Below are 23174 nucleotides of genomic sequence, written 5' to 3' on the forward strand. Positions count from 1 at the left end.
GTAAGGAATAATAAAAAAAAAAATGCAGGAAGAAGGAGTGTGACAGAAATTCTCTGGTCCCTGGCACTTTCCCTGTGATGCTAAAGCAGCGAGGGTGGCAGAGTTACAAGGGGGACTCTGGGCTCCATTTTTTTTTTATCCCCACTCTAAAAACTTTCAACTATTCCCCACTGTGATAGGGGGAGCAGTTTATTAGTCTCTAGGTCTGTGTACACCCACTTTATGCTCTTCAGCAAGATTTTGGAGCAGAAGTTTCAATCAGGGCTTATCAATTTCCCTCCAAACTGTCAGACACATCTTCCTACTTTACAGTGACTTGTCCCTTCATATCTTCCTCTTGTAATATGAATAAGGCTGAACCCCCAGACACCCTGGGAGAGCACAAGGGCAGGACCTGGACAGATGCCACCACTGCTGCTCACACCTGTCCCTGGAAGCAGCAGCTCTGGTTTGTGAGGGGACCAAAAACCTCACACTGTGTTCCCATGGTAACCAAAGTGTCACGTTCATCACCCTCTCATTTCTGGAAGAAAAAGATATAGGTCTGATGAAGAAAAATCCAGGAATCTCAAAGGGTTTTGCTGAGGTTGGGCAGTGGTTTAACATCATTACTCACACCATTCATGCCAGGGGCTGCGGCGTGGTGGCACACAGGTTTGAGCAGGAGGCTGTCTGGGATTAAAATACATCCAGGCATATACATACAGTTCATGCTTCATCTCCTTTGTCTTACTTTGAAGCCAGGGACACATGATCAAATTACAATGGCTACAGAAGTTACTAGATGTTAACAGAAGAAGTTTCAGCTTCACCCTTTCTAGCTCATATCTGGGGCTAATGGTTGCTATCAGTTATCTTTGCTCAGTGGCACACGGTGGCTTATTAAATCAGAGTAATTTAATAATATGGCTGAAGTTGGAGTTGCTCTGCCCAGGGCAGCAGAGACCTCTGTGTGCACCGAGTGCCCTCAGTGATCTGCTACAGCCTCATCATCCCACACCTTCCTCTGTGTCCCAGAAACCAGACCAGCTGGGCTCCAACATTTCCATTAGCAGGAATCTGTATGAGCTTCTCTGCTGTGAGTACACAGCAACAATTAAAGCATTACCATGCAGATTTGAACATGGGGGAGCTCACCTTTCAGTTCTAAGACAAACATGCTACAAAAGGGAGTTGAAGATGCATCACTGGACACTTTTGGAGCTCTCTGATGTGTTCTTGCTGGAGGCATGAGAAGATCTAAGGCTGGAGGATTTATTTCAACCACTTTAAAATCTGTTCCCCCAATTAGTAGGTATTTTTATGGAAAAAAAAAAGACAAAACAACAACCCACAAAGTAAGAGGAACTTCCAGCCTGAACTACAGAAAAGAGAGACTTTTAAAATGATGCTTAGGAGAAAGTATCTGCTTGCAAAAGAGGACCATGCCTGTGACTGAGATGAAAAGGGGAAGGGAAGAATGGAAGAGAATGGCAGCTTTACAGACAGTCCCCGGTAAGGCAGCAATAAGTGATTTTAGCACTCCACTGTCTCTACATCCCCACGCTGAAGCATCAGTCTAGCAAGGTGCAATATTTAGGTGATCTGGTATCATAAGTCAATGGAGATCACGGGGTAATGTCCCCTGACACTCAGGAGTGGGAGGAGTCTAAAAAACTCCAAAGTCCAAAACACTAGTGAAGTTGCTACTAATCCTTCGTTTGAATCCTCAGTTTTATTTTTATTTGGTTTTCTCTCCCTAGGCAGTTTAGCTGGCCCAGTAGCTCAGTGTTCAATTCAGATTTATACCTGTAACTCGGGCAAGAACCTTAGCTAAGACATTGCCCTTTTGTTGCAAACTTGGTTTCTCTGGCATCCTCAGACTGTCAGGGCTACAACACCACTACTCCAAGGCTTCATACTTCTGACAAGGTGGCAAGGTAGCTGTGTGATGCTGCAAAGACAATAGGCTTTTTCCAGATCCCTGTAGGTGTTTAACCAAGCAGCAGCACCTCTGAGTCACTTACGGATTGCTCACAGCTAGCTATGCTGGGAAAACTCAGTCACCTTCAAGATATTAATAGATACAAAGTTCCTTTATTCCTGGGGAGTGGGCAGGGGACACTTCACCATTTATGACCTGCAATTACTCTCCCACCCAACAGAAAATACTTTTTTGGCCAGTGTCTACAATTACTGGGGCATGAGCAGTGTGATTTCTAACATGGCCAGACAGGACCGAGCGTCCCAGTGTGCCACTCACTCTCCATCTCTGTCCCTTTGTGATGCTCAGCCTGCCGAGTGCTTCCCATCAATGGCGTGGGGTTACCAAGCAACATTTGTCGTGTCCCTCAGTGGGCTGATGATCGGATTTTGAAGACAAGGGTTTGTTGTGAAGGGTGAAGTAACTTTCCCCTCTCTCTTTGTCTCCTCTCTTCGTACTTGATGAGATGAAAAATTAATCATTCCGAATGTGACAGATCAAATCCTGCATTCGGTTGCTCTGGGGTAAATCTTGTTGAAATTTGTCTTTGGGGAATAAATTCACTGCTAGATGCTAAGACTGGAGCTGCACACCCAGCACACACATCCGGAATGCAGCTAATGTTCCTGCATCATCCACATCAGAAAAAAGAAGCTAGAACTGGCCAAATCATAGATAAAATTATTGGCAAATAATTTATTCAGCCATAGTCACGAAGGAATTAATCTTATCCATTATTCTCAAACATGACTCAAGCAATTCCTGGAAATAACACAGCTAAAGTCTCTTGCTCTGCACTGCAAACCCTAAGATTTAAATTCTTATTTAATACCACAGCTCATTCCCTCTTGCTATTACGTTCAACAGTGTGCTTGTGCTGTTCATGTGCCAATGACACAAGGTTATAAGGCTGAGACAGTTCAAAATGTTCTCTCCGCATCAGTAAAGCTAAAAAGTACAAAGCAGCTCTTAACTCGAGAGCAGTCAGACCATCTGGCACAGTGGCTTCAGTGTGTGCTCCAGGGCTCTTGGCATCTACCTGGGCACCATTGAGAGCGTGTGCTCTGATCCCAGTTTCTTCTGGGATGTAGCCCCCCTGGACCACCCATATTTAGTATATTTGGGTCTGGAGGAACGAGACTGGCAGAGCAAAGGATGGGGCTACCGAGCTGGATGGGGGATGCTCGGAAGCAGAGTCCTCCATGGGAGAGGCTGGAGGTGTGTTGACATAAATAGAGGTGTGTGAACAGGCAGCTGAGTTTCAGCTTTGTGCTTTTCTATAACAATAAATGGATTCTCCAAGGTATCATCTTTGTTGTTTAAGCAAAATAATGCCCTACAAGTGTGAGTGTGGGATACTGTCTTGAATTGGGTTTAAATTTAGGTGTCCTGTCTGAGTTGGTTTTTTAGCTTCACTCAGAAGTTAATGAGGCAAGTAAGTATCTCATCAAAGGATCCTTTCCATGTATCTTAGGAGGGGATATAGACCCTCTGGAGGTGTCCATCTCTCTACATTTACTCTCTCTGTACAGAGTAATTTAGACTAGATGCCCAACTTCTAGGAGGTTAACGTTTGTGAAGATGAAACCTGGCCTTCAGGAGTAATTTCTCAGCTGGTGTGCACCTACCTCACAATGATTTAGTATATTTATTTAGTTCCTTATGAAAATGTAATGTCAGAAAGTATTAAAAGCTTTCCTAAAACAAAGACATATGTTACTTCTGCCTTATACTCTAAGCCAACTGGCCAACAAAAGAATGAAATTAGATACCCTAACAAGTCTGTGTTGATTGTGTTTTATCACCTTCTTATCCTAGGGCTGCTAATGAATTGTTTCATAATTTGTTGAGGTTTCTCTGTAGTCAGTCAGCTTAGCTGGCTGATTTATATTTACTGGCTCTTCCTTTATCTACTTTCACAAACAAATACCCTATTTACCCCTCTCCTGTCTGCAGAATCCTCTCAGTACAGGAGAAGCTCTTGAAGTCCATTCCCAACTGTTCATAGGCTGCTTTCCTTGGACAACCGGCAGGGAATTCCGGCAGGTCCAACAGTTTGAATTCACTTACTCAGTGTAAGGATTCTTTAATTCACACCCCTTTGTTCCGGTCTATTCCCCTCCTGTAATCAGTATGACTTCTGTTATATATATCTGGTAGCAACTGTTTTGGTGATAAGCGGAGTTGAAAAGTCAATGACAATTCCAAACCTCTCCATGTGCTCTCCTTCTGTGGCACACAGAGCACACTTTCATTCCTTTTAGTGTATTTATAGGATTTCTTTTTCTTCCCTTGTGTGTTCCTAGCCACCTCTAGCTCATTCTGTGCCAGGACCTTTCTGATTTCATCCACACATGCCTTGCTATCATTTCATTCTCATTCTTAATCATCTGCTGCTTCAACTTCTTTAAACTATTAATTTGTCATTTCAATGCATCGATGAGTTCCTCTAACACCTTTAATGTTTCACTTTTCTTCTATTCCCCTCCCTGCCTTAGGAGATCTTGTCATTTTACCTCTGCTCTAATCTCTAAGTCAGTGCTTGCTGGCGTGTATTCCTCTTTCCTTGACCCAACCTATCAATTCCCTGATGTTTCACAGCCAATTAATTCTTCTTCTGCTGTTCTTACTTTCTCTTTTACATGTGTCTGGGAAGCCGATTAACTCATAGCTTGGTATATGTACTAAGGCTTTATATTCTTCCTGTTTAGCCCTTATACTCCTAGCATTTGGGCAGAGACATTTCAGATGTTTACCAGACAGCTCCATTTTTCTCCCGAGTGTCTCATTTTCACCTCTATTAAATTTCCCATTTTCCCAACTTACTAACCAGCATGCTGCCTGCTTCTTGGAAGACCACTGTGCTGTCAAAAAATCCAAAGGGTTTTTGTCAACACTGTCCATGCTTTCACCTGGAGGATTTGCCTGGTCCATCTGTGCCACCTTCCACCGAGACCAAAGGAGATACAACTGCCCCTGGAAAGGAGTTAGCAATGAGCACTGTGATGGGCACTATTTTTGTTTTGCTGCTGGCAGATATATGATGGAAGCAGGAATTAATCCCTCCTATTTGCCTTCTCGAGGGATATAAAGTTGTGTTGTAAACACTGGTGATTTAAGCCTCATCGTGACCCCTTTCACTGAAAATAAATATTAATAACTCCACTTTGTAGATGGGGAAACAAGCACAGAAAAGCTAAATAACTTTTTTAATGGAAATGCTGAGGCAAAGGCAGGAAACCCTTGCAGATCTGTGAATGAGCTGCCAGAGCACATACTGGAAATCATGCACAAAAAGCCTTCAGTTGGGCATTTAGCAACAAGGGGGCAAGAAACAGGGTTGTGATTGCAATTACATCAGCTGGTGAGGAGCCAGCCCTCAGTGCCCAGAGCTCAGTTAGCCAAGGGCTGTTCTAGTTTACTGGGGCTGGACTTATTGCCAGGGCATCCAATGGATGATCATTTTTAGTGGTGGATTTGTCTTCCCCTCTTGCTGGTCCCTGTGTAAAGTACAAGCAGCTTAATCAAAGGCTAAAAAAAGCCCCTAATGCCAGAACAGCTGCCTCACCATCTTGCTGGAGACCTGGAGACCTTGCTGGACTATCAGCAGGGCACTTTTTTCTGCCTTCTCCTTTCTCTCCCACTCCCTCCTGTTCGCATCCTTCATTTCTTTCCCTTTCCCTTTCACTTTTTTTTTTTTTTTTTAAGTGAAATAAAAGAATCAGAGCACAGAAAAGATGAGGAAAGTAGCCACAAAAATGCTGCATCAACAATAATATGCCACAGATCTTCCAGAACCTGTGTGAGGATGTCAGTCCCTGGAGAGGAAACCTAAGGCCAGAAATTATACGGGCTTAACCATCATGAAAAGCACTCACAAAACACAGCACTGAGCACACAGTGCAGCACTGAGGATAAAGACTTGGCTGCCATTTATGGAGTGGGGAATACAACAGCAGATTTATTCTACAGTAGAGAGGGATGTTTCTTGGTAGCATTAATACTGATACATTACCTGACGATGGAAGAGGATGCATAAATTGGAATAATTCTCCCGTTTCTCTGCCTTTGTATCTCCAAAGTGCCCCCTACTCCTATTCCCCTCTGCTCTCTTCATCCCTCCTCTTCTTCCTCTCCTCTGATTTATTTATTCTTTCTTTAGCCTTCATTTTCTCTCAATGTGATTACATGCACAGAGTTTTCAGTTCTTCAAGCTTTTGCATATTATCTCCAACTGGAGCCTTGTGTCCTGCCCTCTGCCTGAAAAACTGTACAAGAGTTTTCAAACACAAATCCTACTCTCCCTAAAACAGGTGTAAAATTTTCCATGCTGTGCGTACCAGGCCGTGGGACAGGACAGGCTGAAAATAGCCTGCAAGGAAGAGACTTTTAAAATTATCTAGCACAGCCTGAAGAGGAATGGCCTAACGAAACATCACCATCGCTGTGTGTCATTGAAGTGGAAAGTAGTGATGGCAACTACCACCACACTCCCATACAGAATAATTCCAGGTGCCTTCTCAACTAGCAACAGCCGAAATCAGTACAGAGCAAACACCTGGGTAGTTTTACATCCCTATTTCTTCCACTCCTTCCCCCCAAACCACACAACCTCTTTCACTCACACCTTACTGTATTTGCTGTGAGCAATCAAAGCCTGCCTCATATTTCACATCAGAACTGAGACTGAATGACTTGGTCAAGAGCACATAGGAGATGTGTGGCAGAGCAAGAAATATAATCTGAGTGTCCCAAATTGGCTGCCAAACAGTCGCCCACTCATGCTTTGAGTCTCTAAGTGATGGGCAGGGGCTGCGGATAAGACAGGAGATAGTGCTGTCACCTGCATCTCTGCTTTTTGGCAGAAGCAGCGGAGGAGTGGGGCTTCTGCCTTTCCCCCTCCCTAATCTGCTTCCTACTTGCTTCAAAAACAACCCAGTGAATGGTTGTTTATTATTATTATTATCACTGTTATTTTCCAGAGTGCTGTAAAACCAGGGGATAGAGCACTCTGACAGCCTCATAACAAACAGCAGATAAAACTAATTAGATTTTGTTTTTCCTTTAGGTTTGCTGACTTGTTTCTTTTATATTTCTATTGTTTAATTATTTATTTTTAGCCCAGAGGTTTACACACACGTGTATTTCACTAGGCACTGGCAAGGCATCCTTTGGATCATCTCTGATAGGAAAGTGAGACAGAGGGTGCAGTGTGATCGCTGCTCAGTGCTGCATCTTCTACCCATGTCATAGAAACCATCGGGGGGAGGAAGGAGAGCGGAGCTATTCACAGCCGCTAAGAGAGTCAGTGAGACAAAAGGCATCAGTAAAAAAAGTTAATGTGCCTGGCAGGAGCCCAAAACTGCTTTAGCATTGGAGACTATGTGAGTGCCTCTAGGACATGGTCTCTTCTGGCCATTAGGGAAATATTTGGCTTGTGTCTCCACCTGACAGCCTTGCTGCCTCTTGAGGAATGGCAAGAGAGGGGAGCAGGGTGACTTCCCTCTCCTCCCTCCCATTTTCCACCGGCTTTTTCCAAATTCTTTGGGATTAGCTAGCGACAGCGAGAAAAGGCACTGGCCTCACTGCTCAGCACTTAGCAGGCTGAAGTGAGGTGACGTGCCTCGGCACAGGGGACAACGGCTCCATTCACTGGGGAAATACCAAACCAGAATTACAAGTGTGCAAGAATAAACAAGGCTGGAGTTAATCTAAAGTTGTTTTACACTCTGTTTCATTAAAGTCAATGCACTTCCGTTCCTCTGAGCAGAGCCTAGTTCTGCTTAATTACCATGACTCAGGGAGAATTTTAATAGCATGGCGAGCACAGTGCAGGATGGAGGCCCTCTCCTGACCTCTAGAGGTCTGTCAAAAGAAGAGGAGCATCTGCTCCCCGTAGAAGTTGCTGGAAGAAATGAGTCAGCCCACAAAACTGCTTCTGCTGGAGGTTTCCAGGTGCCATTCCCAACTAGCTAGTCACTCAACCTTCTCGCTGTACTTCCTCTGCTCCCACCTTCTCAGCAGCAGCCCTCTTGTGCTGGGGTGTTCATCTGGTCATTACCTTCTGCAGCATCCTCACCACTTGCTGACAAGTCGTTTGCCAAGGAGAGGACTCGACCAGACTTTTCATACGGCACAACAGCATTTAATATGCAGGTGTGGTTGATGTGAGTGGACACTTTTCTCCCAGCTCAGCTGCTGCAGTTGGATCCCAAACACTGAATGCACCTAAGAGCCTTTGTCACCTCTACCTCCTAGAGCTGCCAGCACAAGGACCTATGGAACACTGGTACTGCTCATACACATTCGGCTCCAAACATGCATGGAAGCTACAAGTCTGCTTTTATTATACTAAGACAGCTTTTCCACAGTCTATTCAATGAATCACAACTAGGGCAGAATTTTCCCACTGAACAGAATTCTCCCTAGCATAAGAAATTCAGAATGAAATAGCCAGAAGGCTGAGATTAGTCTAAAGTATTTATAGCCAAAATATTGGTGTCTCATTAAGAAAAATGCTGATTTAAGAAGATTTTTTTTCATTTGCAATAAGGTGTACCATTGGCAAGCCTCAGTAAACATCATTCAGTCATTGTCGTGGCAGGGTGTTGGTACAGAACGCAGCACAGAAAAGAAAAGCAGCTCTGGATGTATACATGGACATCTACAGACACATATGTACAATGGTATTTTTTGCCCTGTGTCCTGGGGATGTGCTAAATGCTGAAGATCTTACAGCATGGCCTGTGTGTGCTGCAGTCTGGACCGAGCACTGTGTGAGTTTTTTGTCATACATACAAATGTTGGATTTTGAAGTTAACTGAGCACATATATAGTTTTTTTATTAATAAGCTTTGAAGCAATGTTATACAAACTACTATAATGGGAACACCTGTTTTACCTCTTTTGTCTCCATTCCTGTGAGCCAACCTTTTATGAAAATTCAGTATTGTGTGGAATGAGCTGCACACCAAAGCAAGCAGAACATGACGTGTACAGAGAACACACACCATACCTAATGAATTAATTTGGCCTAAGAAGCTCAGCTTCTAAGGACCCAAGCTGCCTGTCTTTTGAGCAGCATCATAAAAAGAGAGCTAGAGACACAGAGAAGGCTTACGTTCTGGTGAAGACTTCAAAACACCTGGATACTGAAAACCCAGCAGGACAGGAAGAAGCTATTTCTCCAAAGAGCAAGCTCCTGCTGGAAAATGTGTCTAAGTAGTCTGGGGAAAGGTGTTCAGAAATGCATCAGAGAAAACCTCTTTGTGCACCAGGAGTTCTCTCCACAAACAGCATAAAGATGAGAGGACAACATGGTGATTTTAGTCACGCATCAGTATAAATAATAATCACTGCTAATGGAGGCCTTATAGGGTATAATGCTACAACACACTGTACATTCATCCTTCTCCTTGAGCCTTATAGCGACAGAGTTTGGAGCCTCTTCCATTGTGCAATTGGTTTTATTTGGGTTCAAGGCAATTCACCATTTGCAGTAGAAGAATCTAAGACACATGAGAAGTTCAGGCAATCTGAGGTGTGAGATGCAGCAATGTGGGCTTCATGCTTTAGGGATGTTGGGCACACATGTGGGTTCTCAGTCTGTGTTCAATTTTCAGGAATTGGGCAGGTAGTTTTAGGAGAAACCTGATTTTCCATTTGGGGATGAAAGGAGAAGCTCCTCTGACTCCATTATGGGAGTTACTAGTACAATATGTCCTGTATATAACCCAGCAGTAACATCTCCTATTATATTACTGTCTGTCATAATTGGATCCTGTTGCACGAACTAGTTTTCCTTAGTGGTATCATAATAAAACTAATAAAGAATAATCAGTCACAGCACTGATGCATGGGGTAAATTCACTCTTGGATATTGCCACCATCACTAATCTATTGACAGAATATTGAGGGACCTTTGGCTACCTCAAGAAAACAAGTTTTTCTCCTTAAAATGCCCCAAACACCTCTCACTCCCAATAGGTTTAAATTGTAGGTCTAGTTCTCCAGGATGGACTGTTTTATCTGTACTCTTAGCTGGAAGGATATTTCACAGAGAAAATATAATTTCACAGCATCTGTGGAACAAATTCTACACCTGGGCCCATCAGTTCAGGCTGAAGTGACTCAACTGAGATTACATTTGACTAGTTAATTCCAGCATAGCGAAGAACTGAATTTAGCCCGGGTTTCCAGAGGACTACTCTGTATTCTCACTGGTGTTTTCCTTACTATGGCACATAGGATTTCCCACACTGTTGCCGAGATAGGACCAGCTCAAAAGTATGCACAGCCTGACCTAACCTGTTGAACACCCTGTAAAAATTGTGATCAGACAAAAATCAGATACATGCTCTACAGCTCAAGAAAAATAAATGGCAATGGAGAGATCAGACCAAAAGCATCAGTCACTCTTCCAGGCAAAGGCTGCTTCCCATAATAAAGAGCCCAAACTAGAAAAAGGTGAATCATCTCTGGTTCCTTCATCTCAGAAGACCATTCCTCAGGTCAGTCTGTAAGAAACCACATATTAGAAGCAGCTGTGATACTGGGGGTTTTGTATAGGAATGGATGATGTTCTCACACAGAACCATTTGGGCCAGTGGCCCCTTGCTCTGCCTTGTGTACAAAGCGTAAGGAGTCACTCTCCATATATAAATGTATACAAATTACACAAACATACAGACAATTTTCTATTCAGAACTGGAGCAACACATCTAGGAAGGATGCTGAAGCTGGCAAACAGGCAAATGTGAGCAGCAACCTGTTTGCTTACTGCTCTGCAAGTCAAAGCCTTGTTCACGCAGGGCTGCTCTCAAACCCACTGTACACCCCAAGTGCTGTTGGACTCAGAGGGAGAGCTGTACTGTTGGATCCTGGTTGGCTGGACATATAGAGCCCCCTGAGAGCCTTGGAGCTGCATGTCTGTCCCATGGTCGCTCCCTCATCTTCTGTCTGTCCTTCCACCCACGAGAGGCACTCCTGGATCTCTTGGTCTAGCTCCGAGAAGTCCCCTTCTCCATCAGAGTAACTGTCAGTATCATAATCAAGTTCTTCCACACAAGGAGGTTCATCATCAGTCTCCAGGCAGCTGTTGCTGCAGCTTCTGCAGAAAAATCACAAGAAAGACTGGGTGTCATCAAAGGAGAGTGTGTTCTTTAGGGGTAAGAGCAAGTAACAGGGACATATGTTTCCTGGGTTCAATCCTGGCTCTGCTAAATAAGACAGGAGATGGCACTAAGAAGGATCCTGTATGTCTTTTTGTCTGTTTCACCATCTGTAAAACAAAGAGTGGTACTTCTCTACCTCACAGGCAAACCACATTATTTTTGTTATCACTGTTGTTTCTATTGCTTATACAGAAACAGAGTGCTTTATATACAGATAACACCATTCCTGCCTTGAGGCACTTGCAAGGTTATAGAATAATATAGTAGATGAGGAAGTATTTAGTTTCCTGAAAGTTGCTGGTTTAATCATCATCCACCTTGTTGTAGTTCCACACTTAGTGTAAGACCTAATTAATCCAGGTGGCTGAAATGCTTTGGCATCTTTTCTTCCTGTTCTGTGCAAGCTCAGAGCACTGCTAACAAGAGGCAGAACAAACAAAAAACGGAGGCTCTTGGGTCTCCAAGCAGACTGACTCCAAGGAGGGTAGAAATAGCAGGAGTGCTTGTGTTTTGAAAGGAGCATGAAAAGGCTTTGACAGCACAACTTCCCAAGGAAGGGCCAAATTCAGAGGCAAGTCTGACTGACTGAGGAGAGACTTGAAATGGAAGCTCCTTTGTCTGGCTCTCAGAAGGGTAGGTTATACCACCTTAGCCTCCTGCTATTTACTTACAGGAATGGTCACAGGCTTTCTTTACATGTCCACTTTTAATATGTATTGTATTTGTTTAGCCTAATGCAATATTTATGACATAATTGTAACCACTAGACTAGCTGGCTCAGGGGGATAAGGTCTTTCTCCTTTCTAGCTACCTAGTTCCCATTTGGCCCTTAGCCCAGGAGAGCAGCTGGGCAATTTTTTGAGACCAGAAAGAAGCCTGCGGTTTCAGTACTGCCTGGGTCAGAATCTGGATGAATCAGGGGGACAGATACTGTGTTTTTCACCTCCAGGTCAATGTTTTCAATCACACTCAAAGCAGGGGAATGTATTGCTTTGGGGGACTGGGAAAGGAATAATAATCTTCCGCCACTGGGCCAGAGTTTCTAATTTGTCCCAAGTTGGGAAGAATGAATAGCTTGGCAGATGGAGCATACACAGCTCTAATGTGTGGTCTGCTCATTTACATGTCAGTAACTGGAATAATCTTCCAGCTCTCAGCTGTTTCACAGCAGTGCGAGCATCTGAGGTTTCAGAACATACCAAAGGTGTAAAGTATTGCTTTTGGATATATCGATCCCTTCTCTCTTCTGTACTCCAAGAAAAGTGTAAGATTTTCCTGGCTTGGAGACTCCAGATCTTAACTGTATACAGACTATTCTGCAGGCAGAAACAAGCAGTGTCAACCCACTTCTCCTCCTCTGGCTGATCTCTGGCTTAGTTTACTTCAAAGGCTGGGTATAAAGGATTCTCTGAAAGCTTAATAGAGCTGTACAGCTTAAAAATAAATAAAAGAATAATTATGCACTTTTATAGTTTCTGGCTTCACTTCAGTCTGCCCAGAAATCTGGGTCAGGAAGAACTCATACTGAAATTGGGTATGTGACATGAGACAAAACAAACCAGGACAATCCTCCCAGCACAAACAGCAACAAGCAGTGGTCTCTGCTCAGTCTGACCAGTGGGTTTTATTTATTTATTTATTTGTTTGTTTCCTATGCAGGCATGGCATGAATTATCACGATACCAAATACCTATGATAATGTTCAAAGCTGAATAAACTCAGAGGAACTAGATTTTTCATTTATAAGCTCTACTCTTGTGGCTTTGCACTCAAAAAGAACCAAAGCATATCTAATTTCAATATTGCACTTCTATATTTGGGGGGAGATGCTAATGCCATTGGGACACAGCATAGCTACCACCCAACTCACTAATATTTTACAGGTGGAATGATTCAGATTACAACCTAGAAACTGAATGTCAAACATTTATGTTAACAGCAAAACAATTTAAGAGAAAAAAAGATGGCTATTGTTACTTAAAGCTGGGAAACGCCAACTAACAGAGGACCTTCTCAATTTTTTGATAACTTAAATGACTTTAGGACTGGATTTGTGACAAAAATAGGAAAATCACTTCTAGGACAAAAGCACTTTACTATGGAAGGGAAATCTCTATGGCATTTATTTACATTGAAGGCTGAAAGGCTTTATGAAGCAGCTATTTATGCATAAAATCTTTATAATGGACTTCAAAAGTTCTCCCTTCTAAGATGGGTGCTGTCATGCTGCCAACAAGACCATGACAATTCAGTACTTGGGCAGATATACCGCAGGGGGAGGTTCCCCACAGGTAAAGATCTGCCTAGACCATGAGGTCAGGGAAGAAGGATTTCTTCCTAGTTTGTTCTGCATTTTGCTCCTTTGCTGTGACAGTGAATGAGCAAGCCAAGTAGCTGTGACCTTAGTAGTGGTTTCTCCAATTTGGATCGATGCCCACTGGATCGACGTCCCCACCACAAATCCCATAACGAGCAACCAAACAGCAAATAGATGGTGCCAACTTCCTCTCACTGCCAACACAGGCTGTAATCACACCTATGACTTAAAAGTTGAAAGGCTCTTTATCACACTACTACACTCTGCCCAAGTCATTACGTGTTGCTTCTCCCCATCACAAAGAACCAGCTCCTTTAGGAGACAATGCAAATGGTGAAACATGGTAATGAGCAGAAATGCCAACATCTAGACTACTGCATATCACTGCAGAAGGTGTGATTTGCTTGCTTTTCCAACAAAGAGTTGTGGGAGTTTTTGTTAGGGGCTGTTTACTTTTAAACTGATTTTTAAAAGCTGCAAAATAATTCTGCCACCCCAAAAGAAAAAAATAAAAAAAAAAAAAAAAGAGAAAAACCCCAGGGGACACGAAACAGATTTAGCAAAGAATAATGATTTTGTCTTACAGAAGGTAAACAATGAGGAAAACCAATGACATTACATTAAAGAACTCCAAGACAAATACAGTCTACGAATACCACTGAACGTGAACACAGTACAGAAGAAGGGGAGGGAAGGTTAGTAATATATCTTCACCCAACAGTCCCCCAGCTATCACAGTAAAACATGTACGCATGTTGGTTCATCTACTAATTCAAAACCTACAGCCCTGTAGCCCCCATCTATTCCAGCCGACGGGAGCCACAAGAGCAATTTGCAACTTTATGATGTGATAAATAGAACTCCTTTGGTTTGATTTTTAATTTGCATCTTTATTGAGATATTACTTGATCTTAATTAGTTCTCCTTTTGTATGTGGATGTGTTTGTTTGTTTGCTTCGTTTTGGAAAGCAAGCAAGATTTGGTACCCTGTAAAATAATTCTTGTTTTTTGCTGACTTAACATGAGGAGAAAGAGAAGGGAGCCCAGTTCCTCCTTACACATCAGTGTAACTGGAGCTTTCTGGTATGACTGGAAAACACTTATTTCAGATGCTTCCTGCAAACCTCTGATTCTAAGTCAGCCCACCTGTTAGGTCACAGTTGGACAGAAACCTTGCAAGTCAGCTGTCCTGCTGAACTGCACATAAGAAAAGACAGTGTATAGTTGTGTTTGACAATATATAGCTACACGTTGTGCCAGGGGATGACTAATGATCTTTCTTCTTATACGTAATTCTCCTTCACTTCTGCATACACTTCCAGGGCATGGAGAAAAACTAGATTTTTCCCTCACATTTTGCTTGTGTGGCAGGTCACTCATTCTTTTGAGTGGCTCAAAATACGTGTTTTATTTTTTCTGCTGGAAAGAACAGGTACTGACGACTGTCCCTCTAAGGGTATCTACAACTACTGTTCAGGGCTGCTGCTTGACCTTCGCTTGACAGACCTTGCAGGGTGTTAGAGAAAGAAATGGAGCATTTGCTTTTTTAAATTTTCTTCATATTGCTCCTCTCACTCCTGTAAAATTTGCTACAGTCTTGCCAGAGTGAAGCTAGGAAGTGAGTACTTAAATGTTTCATACAAAAAGGAGGAAAATGTTAAGTCTGGGGACCACCGCTGGTCACGGACACATCAATGACTCCCCGTGAAGAATGTATCAACAAACAAACCAACATGTCTTCATCTTCTCTCTTCAGTGAAAAATAACAACCCAGTATATACATAATCACCCCGTCTGTAGCCCCGTTTTCTCCTTTCTCTAAACCTTCTCTCCACCGTGGGATGTCCCACTCTTTGGAAGCTCTCCAATGCAGGGATATGGCTGTGTGTAAGGAGCCAAGCACCTTTCTGATACAGTTCATAGACTGAAAAAAAAAAAGGAAATGGCTTTCTTGAAATTTTTCAAGAAAAATTATTTATGTCTGACCCAAACAGGCCAAGTTCTCAGCAATAACAGCATTCACCTGAAAAGAGGGTGAGTTTTCCTCCACTCAAGCAGGGACTGGAGGACTCACTGAGCTCCCTGGCCACAGTTATCACTTGTGCAGAAGAGAAACAGCTCATTCTTTTTCAACAAGGTCACATCAATTGTATGAACAGTTATATACATGCTGGTGAGTAAAGTGTCGTACAGCTTTTAAAGAGCCGCTGCTCTCTCTGCAACGATTTGGGATTGCCTTGCCTGTCTTTTTTTTTGACATTACAATTCCACGTATGTCACCAAATCTAAAAGGGTGTGCAGTCTTGCACGGTTTTGCTTTTTAGGAGTCCATATGTTTTATTAAAAATATTTTACAGGAACACTGTTTCTGAAGTCTTGTAATGAATCTAAAATGAGTCTTAAGCAGATGCATTTGCAGTTATCCCAGAGTATAATTTTGCCTTTAATAGCTTCATTAAGTAGTATTTTAGGACATAAATGAAACAACTATGATGCTTTTAGGTAATTACACCTGTAAGAAATACACTACAGCAACAAGATGCCAACAAAGAAGGGCTTCAGTCTGGCCTTTGTGTCTTGATTTACTTGCTACAAGCTGTGGTGCACACCTTGTAATGACTTTCCAATTTCATCTCTGCGATCCAGGAGCTCCCCAGAGAGCAGCCTGGCTTCCCCTCCTGCCTGAGAACAGCCAGACCAGGCTCCGTTGAGTCCCTGACCTCGCCAAGGGAGGGAATCAGCTACAGACTGATGCAAGGTGGCTCCAGCTGAAAGAACTATTGCATTTGTCTCCTTTGTGGCCACACAATAAACAATAATGACATGAACTTTGTAGGCTCCCTTGAGATTTCCCTTTCCAAAGATTCTTTGCCAAGGACTTTTTCATCTTACAAAATCTCCTGAGAAAATGCATGCTAAACTGAAGGCAATGCCAGGTGCCCTGGCTTTCAGCCCGCTATGGCCCATCCTTTCATTAACAATATGAACACAATTAAGCACTGCCTTGAATTCTGTTTGCTATGGCTGAGAGACATTTGGTCTTGTTTTGAGTGTAGTTTGTGTTTTGTTTTGTTTTTCTTCCTGCTGTAAATAGCCAAAAGAAAGGTATAATTCATTGCTAAGACTCATACTAATTAGTTTTTCAGGAGTTCCCAGGGTAATTGTACGCTGCAATATTTTTAATTGATTTGACCAGATTAAAAATGGATGTCTGGTGCACCAGTTAGATAAGTAAGGAGCAAGTCGGGCTTTAGAATTCGGAGAGATGGGAAGACAACTTGTAAATAAAGGCAGAGCATGAAGAGCAAGAAAGCAGGCTGACTCCTGGACAATACTGTCCCCTAATGTTCATTCAGGCTTGCAACAATTTAGCCCTGGACAGCATTTCTCTTGCATCTAGCAGAAACTCTCTCAGTCTTCTCAAGAACGGGTGTTTCCATTCCCTTTATGGGTGAGAAAATGGCTGATGTCTGCTGTAAGAGCAGAGTACACACCTCTCATTGCACATGGCTGGGAAACTGAACAGCCTTGCATGAATATAAAGAACTGCAATTAATTGAATTACAGCATGTCTTTGGTACAACTTTGATCTTTCTGTGAAAGACAAGTTTGTGCAGAGGAGAAGCAGGCATTTTTCTCCCATTTGAAGGGTCCTAGCTTGACATTACATGCTATCCTGGATTCCAGATATCTCAGTTCAAAACTAGGCATGTTTCTAATGCTAACCAATAAAATTCACACAAGCTGTTCCTCAGACTTACAGGATGGAAAAGCTGGTGAGAAGCCAAAAGCTGTGGATTTGGTCTTACAAACAATCATTAATTTCTTCCTAATGGAGAACCAATCTATAAATCAGTGTAGGGCTAACACTGCACCTTTAGCATTCTTATAGCTGTAGGCTTGTTAAGCATTAATAAAACCCACTGACTTGAACAGATGCAAGTCAGCCACGAAATGGAGCTATGACAGTTGGCACAGACCCCAAAGATAACTAGCTTTCCCTCTCTCGCCCTTCAACAGTTTTAAAGATTTTGTCTCTTTTTCTTTAATATGTTTACATTTCAGCACATTAAAGCACCATCCTGAGCGTACTTCAGGAGAGATTTGTGAAGTTGTATATTCCCTTTGGTTTGTGCTGATGCACTATTCCACATAATGCAATGCCTGGCTTGGAGAAAACACTCAAGATCCCATAAATCTGCTGCTTGGAAAGGCAGATGTGAACAAAACAGCTGCATCCCCATCAGCTCTGAAAAGCTAAATCAGGATACTGAGTGAAGTTTCCACTTATGGTGTGAAGGTAAAGATGAACCTAAGCATGGGCATAAGCATTGTAAAGTCTAGCTGTATCTCCACAGACATGCTGTGCAGCCTGCTAAATTTCAGTCACATCATGTTCAGTGACTTTGTGCAAGCAGGAAAACAATTCATTCACCTCAAACTGCCACCCAGCCCTGGCTTCTGTCTGAACTCCTCAGCAACATGAGACATCCACGAAGAAAATTTGAGTCCTGACTGTCTTTATCTGCACAGTATGGTGTTCCTGAGATTTGGGCCAAATTCCTGGAAACCAGAGTTCAAGCTCTGGAACCCGAGTTTTAAGCAAGTTGTAGACCTTCATAAGAAGACACGTGATATATTAAGGCACTATTAGGAGCTCAAGCCTGGGTTAGAATGTCTTGTGAACGCACAGTTCTGGTCTTGCTTTTAGATCTATATTACACTAAAACTTGAGAACAATATCATGCAGCCTCAGCTCTGGACCAGCACGCAGGCAGCCCAACCCATGTTTGTCGTTGAAATCAGGTAGAAGATCTTGTCCAACAAGTACCAGTGAGATGTCTCGTGGGTATATTTTGCTATGTTTAGCTAGATATTGCACTCTTATGCTGAACAGAAATTTATGTCTAGCTCCAATGAAGCTGCTAACAGTAAATGGTTTAAAATCTGGTCCATTGTGATCTTGTTACATTCATTAAAAATGTGACAAAAACAAAAGAAATATAAGACAGGTGATATAAAATAGATGGGATAATATCCATCCACCAGGCAGCACTGTCAGTGGCTTGGATTTTACTCTGAGTTCAAGAATCAAAAGAAAAGCTCCCAAAACAGATAACATTTTGGCTTTCTACAGCTTAAGCTTCCTGAGAAATATGAGCAGTCAAGTCCCACTATATGGGAAGGTATTTACTAAGACTACTGGAACTCATTAGGACACCGAATAATGTAAGAGATGCTGAAAATATGATTTGGAAAGTGTTTGGGAGCTTTTCTCACAGTATCTCTACTTCAAGCAATTTCTTCTCAAAATGATAATCACGTTATTGATGATACTTAACAGTCCAGCCACAGTAATACAGGAAGATTATTGGAATCTTTGTAATTGCTTTTGGGTGCTTCCAGTAATTGAGACATTGGCACTGCAGGACGGAAAGAAATGGGGAAAGATTTTGATTTTTATGCTGAAAATTTGTACTGCTGAGGATAAATAATGTAAAAGAATGCAAGTTCTCCTGGGTTCTTGTTTCCCTTGGTGCTGTTTCATGCAATTCCACTGGCTTCATCCAAGTTTTGTAATTGGCTCTATATATTTAATTTCAAAATCCAAGTTCCATATGTATATATCCCTTAGTTCTCTTTGAGCCACTTAAAGGATTTGGGGTTTTGAAAGCAAAACGTTTTAAAATGGCCAAGACATGTCTAGACTGTGTTTTAGTTACATATGTGCTTTATGTACAGAGTATTTTTTGAGTCAGATAACTAGGCGTGCAAATATTTGCTTGCACACCAGATGACAGATAGACATCTAACTAACAACTAATAACATCTGTAAATGACTAAATGCCAACGACTATACCCCTTGGAGGAGAAAGCAACTCTTTGTTGCTAGCTTTTCTTCAGGAAAATCTGTTGGTGGCTGATAACCACTCTGATGTTTCAGAGACTCTATCTGTGATAGATTATATGTGTATATATATGTATATATGTCTACACAAGCACACAAAGTAGATCACCATCCCTTATCTATCTTTCCTTACAGGTAGGTAAATAACAGATACACATATATGTATATCCACATACACTCAGACACCCACACAAATACCTGGTTTGCTCTGTATTCAGAGCACAATTTTCATTACAAGACACAGGAGGTCTCAGGGGATGCTCCTACAGCTAGCTGAGAGATAACAACAGCTGATGGCTGAACCTTGATGTTATTGCATGCAAGTGGAAGCAACCTCAGGGAAAGAGCTGGCAACTGACCAGGGCAAAACAGTTCTTTGACTCTAGTCTTCAGGTGAGTGTTGACAAAGCTGTAGGTCACCTGAAGTGAGACTTAGACCATCTGGGTAGGACTTGAGATAAATCAGGACAGTCAACAGGCAGTCAGAAACGGTTGTCTGAAACAAAAAGTGTTATCACCAGCTATTGGAGAGCTTAAACTAGAAAGTAAACACAAGGCTGTGTGGCAGAACTTAAGGTCTTGGATTCTCAGTAGGGAAATATGGACATACTCCTATTCCACCTGAACCTGACTCATTCTTGCACCTTTTAAAGTAAGGAATTACTCGTTTTGAAACTCTTCTGCACAGTTCTTTCTTTTGCAATCATGTGTCTTCAAATGGGTAAACAATGGCCAGGAGTAAAAGTATTGAGCTCTGGTAAAAAGACTGATTCTGATCCTGGAGTGTCCAGAGAGGGGAGAGGGTGTGACACTACGTGAGGGTTCAGTAGCTGGTTTACAACTGGATTCTTCCTTAAGGAAACCCTTCAGGCAAATCTCAGCTTAAGGGTCACAGAAAACAGTTTCTAGAGCATACTGAAGATAATTAATTTAAGGCCAACATGATGACAAAGCACTGAAGCCTAAGAGGTTCCAGCTGATAGACATGACTCAACATGACCACCTCTCAAAGTAACTTCATCTCTACATGGTCTCACGTTATCACAGATTTATTGAAATACATCAAATATGAATCTGCAAAATCATAATCTCCCTAAAATTTATGTAGCTCATTCCAGGATGTTCATCATAACTAATCTGAGAAACTTCCTGTAGAGTAAAAAGTTCTGAGACTAATACATAACTTTTGTTCTCTCATCCTTAACTGTGCAGGATAAGTGTGTTTAGTCAATATCATAATTAGGAAAGAGAGAGAGACTCTGTGTATGTGTGTACCCATAAGAATAAAAGGCAAGGTCAAATAAATATATCTTGCCTTTAAAGCAAATTGAAGTGGGCTTTATAGCAGAAACATCTGATGAAGTATGTGTGATCACAGATAACTGATAATAGATCCAGGCTAAAACTTCAGCCTCTGCCTTCATCCTAAATCTTTTCTCAGACATAATGAGATTCAGATAAAACAAATCTGAACACTCATCTTCAATATATTTCAAAACATTCTGATCAATTATGTTTTTAACACCATATGGAACCAAATCCAAAACCTTGCTTAACCTTACTCATTATGCAGCTGATTTGCATAAGCTTTGGACTCCATTAAGGACAACAAAAAAATGTCAGCTACAGCGTACAAGTGGCAACTCTTACTAATTCCTTGATCTTGCCAAATCCCTGCCAGATGTTTCATGAAGAACAGCAAATATTTCATTATGCTCTCCCTGCCTCCTAAAATTTGTCAGGAATTTCAAAGATTAATTTTAGTGGTTTAGCACACAAGATAAACAACAGGCACGGAGGGCTGACACAAACACGAAGCACCACCTTCATCCTACTTCAGAACTCAAACAGAACTTAAAGGCGTTCTTCCTGCCAGAAGCACCTACCAGCCAGGGACATATGACTGCTGGTAAACAGAGAAAAGAAGAAAAACAAGAACCATTTGCTCTGATCTAAGGAGACGGCTTTGCCTTGCCAAAAGAATGCAGTAAAGCACATCTAAAAGTAGCCATTGCTGTTTGTTGTACAACAGGTTTTTAATAATGTTTCACCTGCATAACAGTGAGATGCTGTTTTCAAAAGAAACCTTTTGTAGCTTGTAGCATCTATCAGTTCTCAGCAGGGAACAATTTTTAAAATTTCTGTTAACATGAGTATTTCCTGAATATTTTATAAAAATCGATTTTCAGATGCCTGCCAAAATGTTCTGTTTTACCTGAATTTTGCAATTAGTTTTTATTACTTTTTCTGCATGTGAATATATGTGTGTCTGTCTATATATACATATATAAACTCCCACTAAAATTCCTGAAAGAATGCTCTCACTGCACAGAAGCATGCATATTCTGAGTGAAAGCTGGAGGAACATAAACTGACAAAAATATTCATTTAATCAGAATGAGACATGTATTTGGATGGATGGGGCAAATTAGAGTACACCTTGCAGAGCAGCGAAAAAAAACACTTTGTAGAGAACCACCCTGAGCATTTTAACGTCACCCTCAGATTTACAGTCATAAATGAGAAAAGGTCAGTTCTTGTGTGCAGAGTAAGTGACTGAAACGATATGTCAGACTGTGCATCAAGGGAAAATTGAATCATGAGGTTAAAACACTTGGGTTTGGAAGACATGAGTTCTACGGGCAGTGGGCTGGCAGCCACTTTAGGCAAACTGTTTTTCTCTCTTTGCCCCAATTCCCCGATAACATGGACACAGAAGCTCCATCACTTTAACGAGATGACAAATTTATGGCATGATGGCAGAGCCGGGGTGTGTCTGAAGCCCTCCAGCATCTGCCCGGTCTGAATGAGGATGCAAAGCTATTTAATTGCCTCTTCTGGGTAAGTGCCTTTCTCTTTGGTGAAAGGTATGAGAAAATAGGTGCTTAATAACTTCAATGGGTCTGGTCCAAAACCTCCTCTCAGCAAACCAAGACTTCAGTAAAGAAAACAGCAAGTTTCCAGCTCCATTATGGAAAGAAGTGAGTGTTCATGATCCAGCCAGATGGGAATGTAGAGTTTAGCCGGAGAAATGATGAGGATTTAGAACTCCTGCTGACATAAGGAGGAGGGAGAGGTGCTCAGTAATACCAAGGATTAGCTGCCAGGTCATATTTCAAAGAGAAACGTTGTAATTCTTGAAGTACTGAAAACAACTGAAGGCATAAAAGTGAAGGGGAGATTATTCAGATGGGAAAGAAACTGTCGCGAGCTGCCAGATTTTCTGTACCCAGTCTGGCCTCTGATTTTAAGCTTTCCAGCTAGCTTGTCTAGCAGAAAAAGCCAGCCAGCCAGCCTGAGGAAAGAAAGGCTGAGGACTCGGGCATGCTGGTTCCACTGGACCTGAAAACCTCATTAGTCACAAAATCTTGTATTTCCTGGCATTTGCCTTTGTATTTATGTTTTCCTAGCTCCTCATTTTGTCTCTTTGCTTCAGGAAGCTGCTTATTACACCAAAATAAAGGGACATCTGCTCTTCTCATGGTGGATTCTGTCTTCCAGGAACTGAAATGCCAGGGAAAGACCAGACTGCGAGTTGTTCTGGCTCATGAATTGTCCCCCAAGGCATTGAAAAAGCCCACAAAAATTATATTTGCCAGTACAAACAGCACAAATCCAAGTGCTAGAATACACATACGCACTTTGCAGAGGGGATGCATTTTGGAAGGTTATATTCATGAATGCATTCAGGGTTCCTGACTGCTTTGCACTGTGATAGAATCTCTTCTTCCCTCTTCTTTATAAAATCATGATGACATCACTTTCCCTACAGACATTTTTCCTGTACCAGCTTTACACGAGTAACCGCATGAT

The 23174-nt window shown here is 42.0% G+C and overlaps 1 protein-coding gene across 1 annotated transcript in view; it reads right to left on the minus strand.

The window, feature by feature from the left end:
- Window positions 1-10765: 10765 nt before the first annotated feature.
- The window catches only part of AGBL1 (AGBL carboxypeptidase 1), a gene marked incomplete at both ends in the record, with an annotated part of 273751 nt that continues 261342 nt past the window's right edge, over window positions 10766-23174 (minus strand). The window contains one exon of the mRNA XM_080351007.1: window positions 10766-11072. Within this exon, the coding sequence (XP_080207133.1) occupies window positions 10766-11072 (307 nt within the window). The remainder of the gene's footprint in view (window positions 11073-23174) is intronic.

The sequence above is a fragment of the Nesoenas mayeri genome (assembly GCF_963082525.1).
Source record: "Nesoenas mayeri genome assembly, chromosome: 11".
Classification (NCBI taxonomy): Eukaryota; Metazoa; Chordata; class Aves; order Columbiformes; family Columbidae; genus Nesoenas; species Nesoenas mayeri.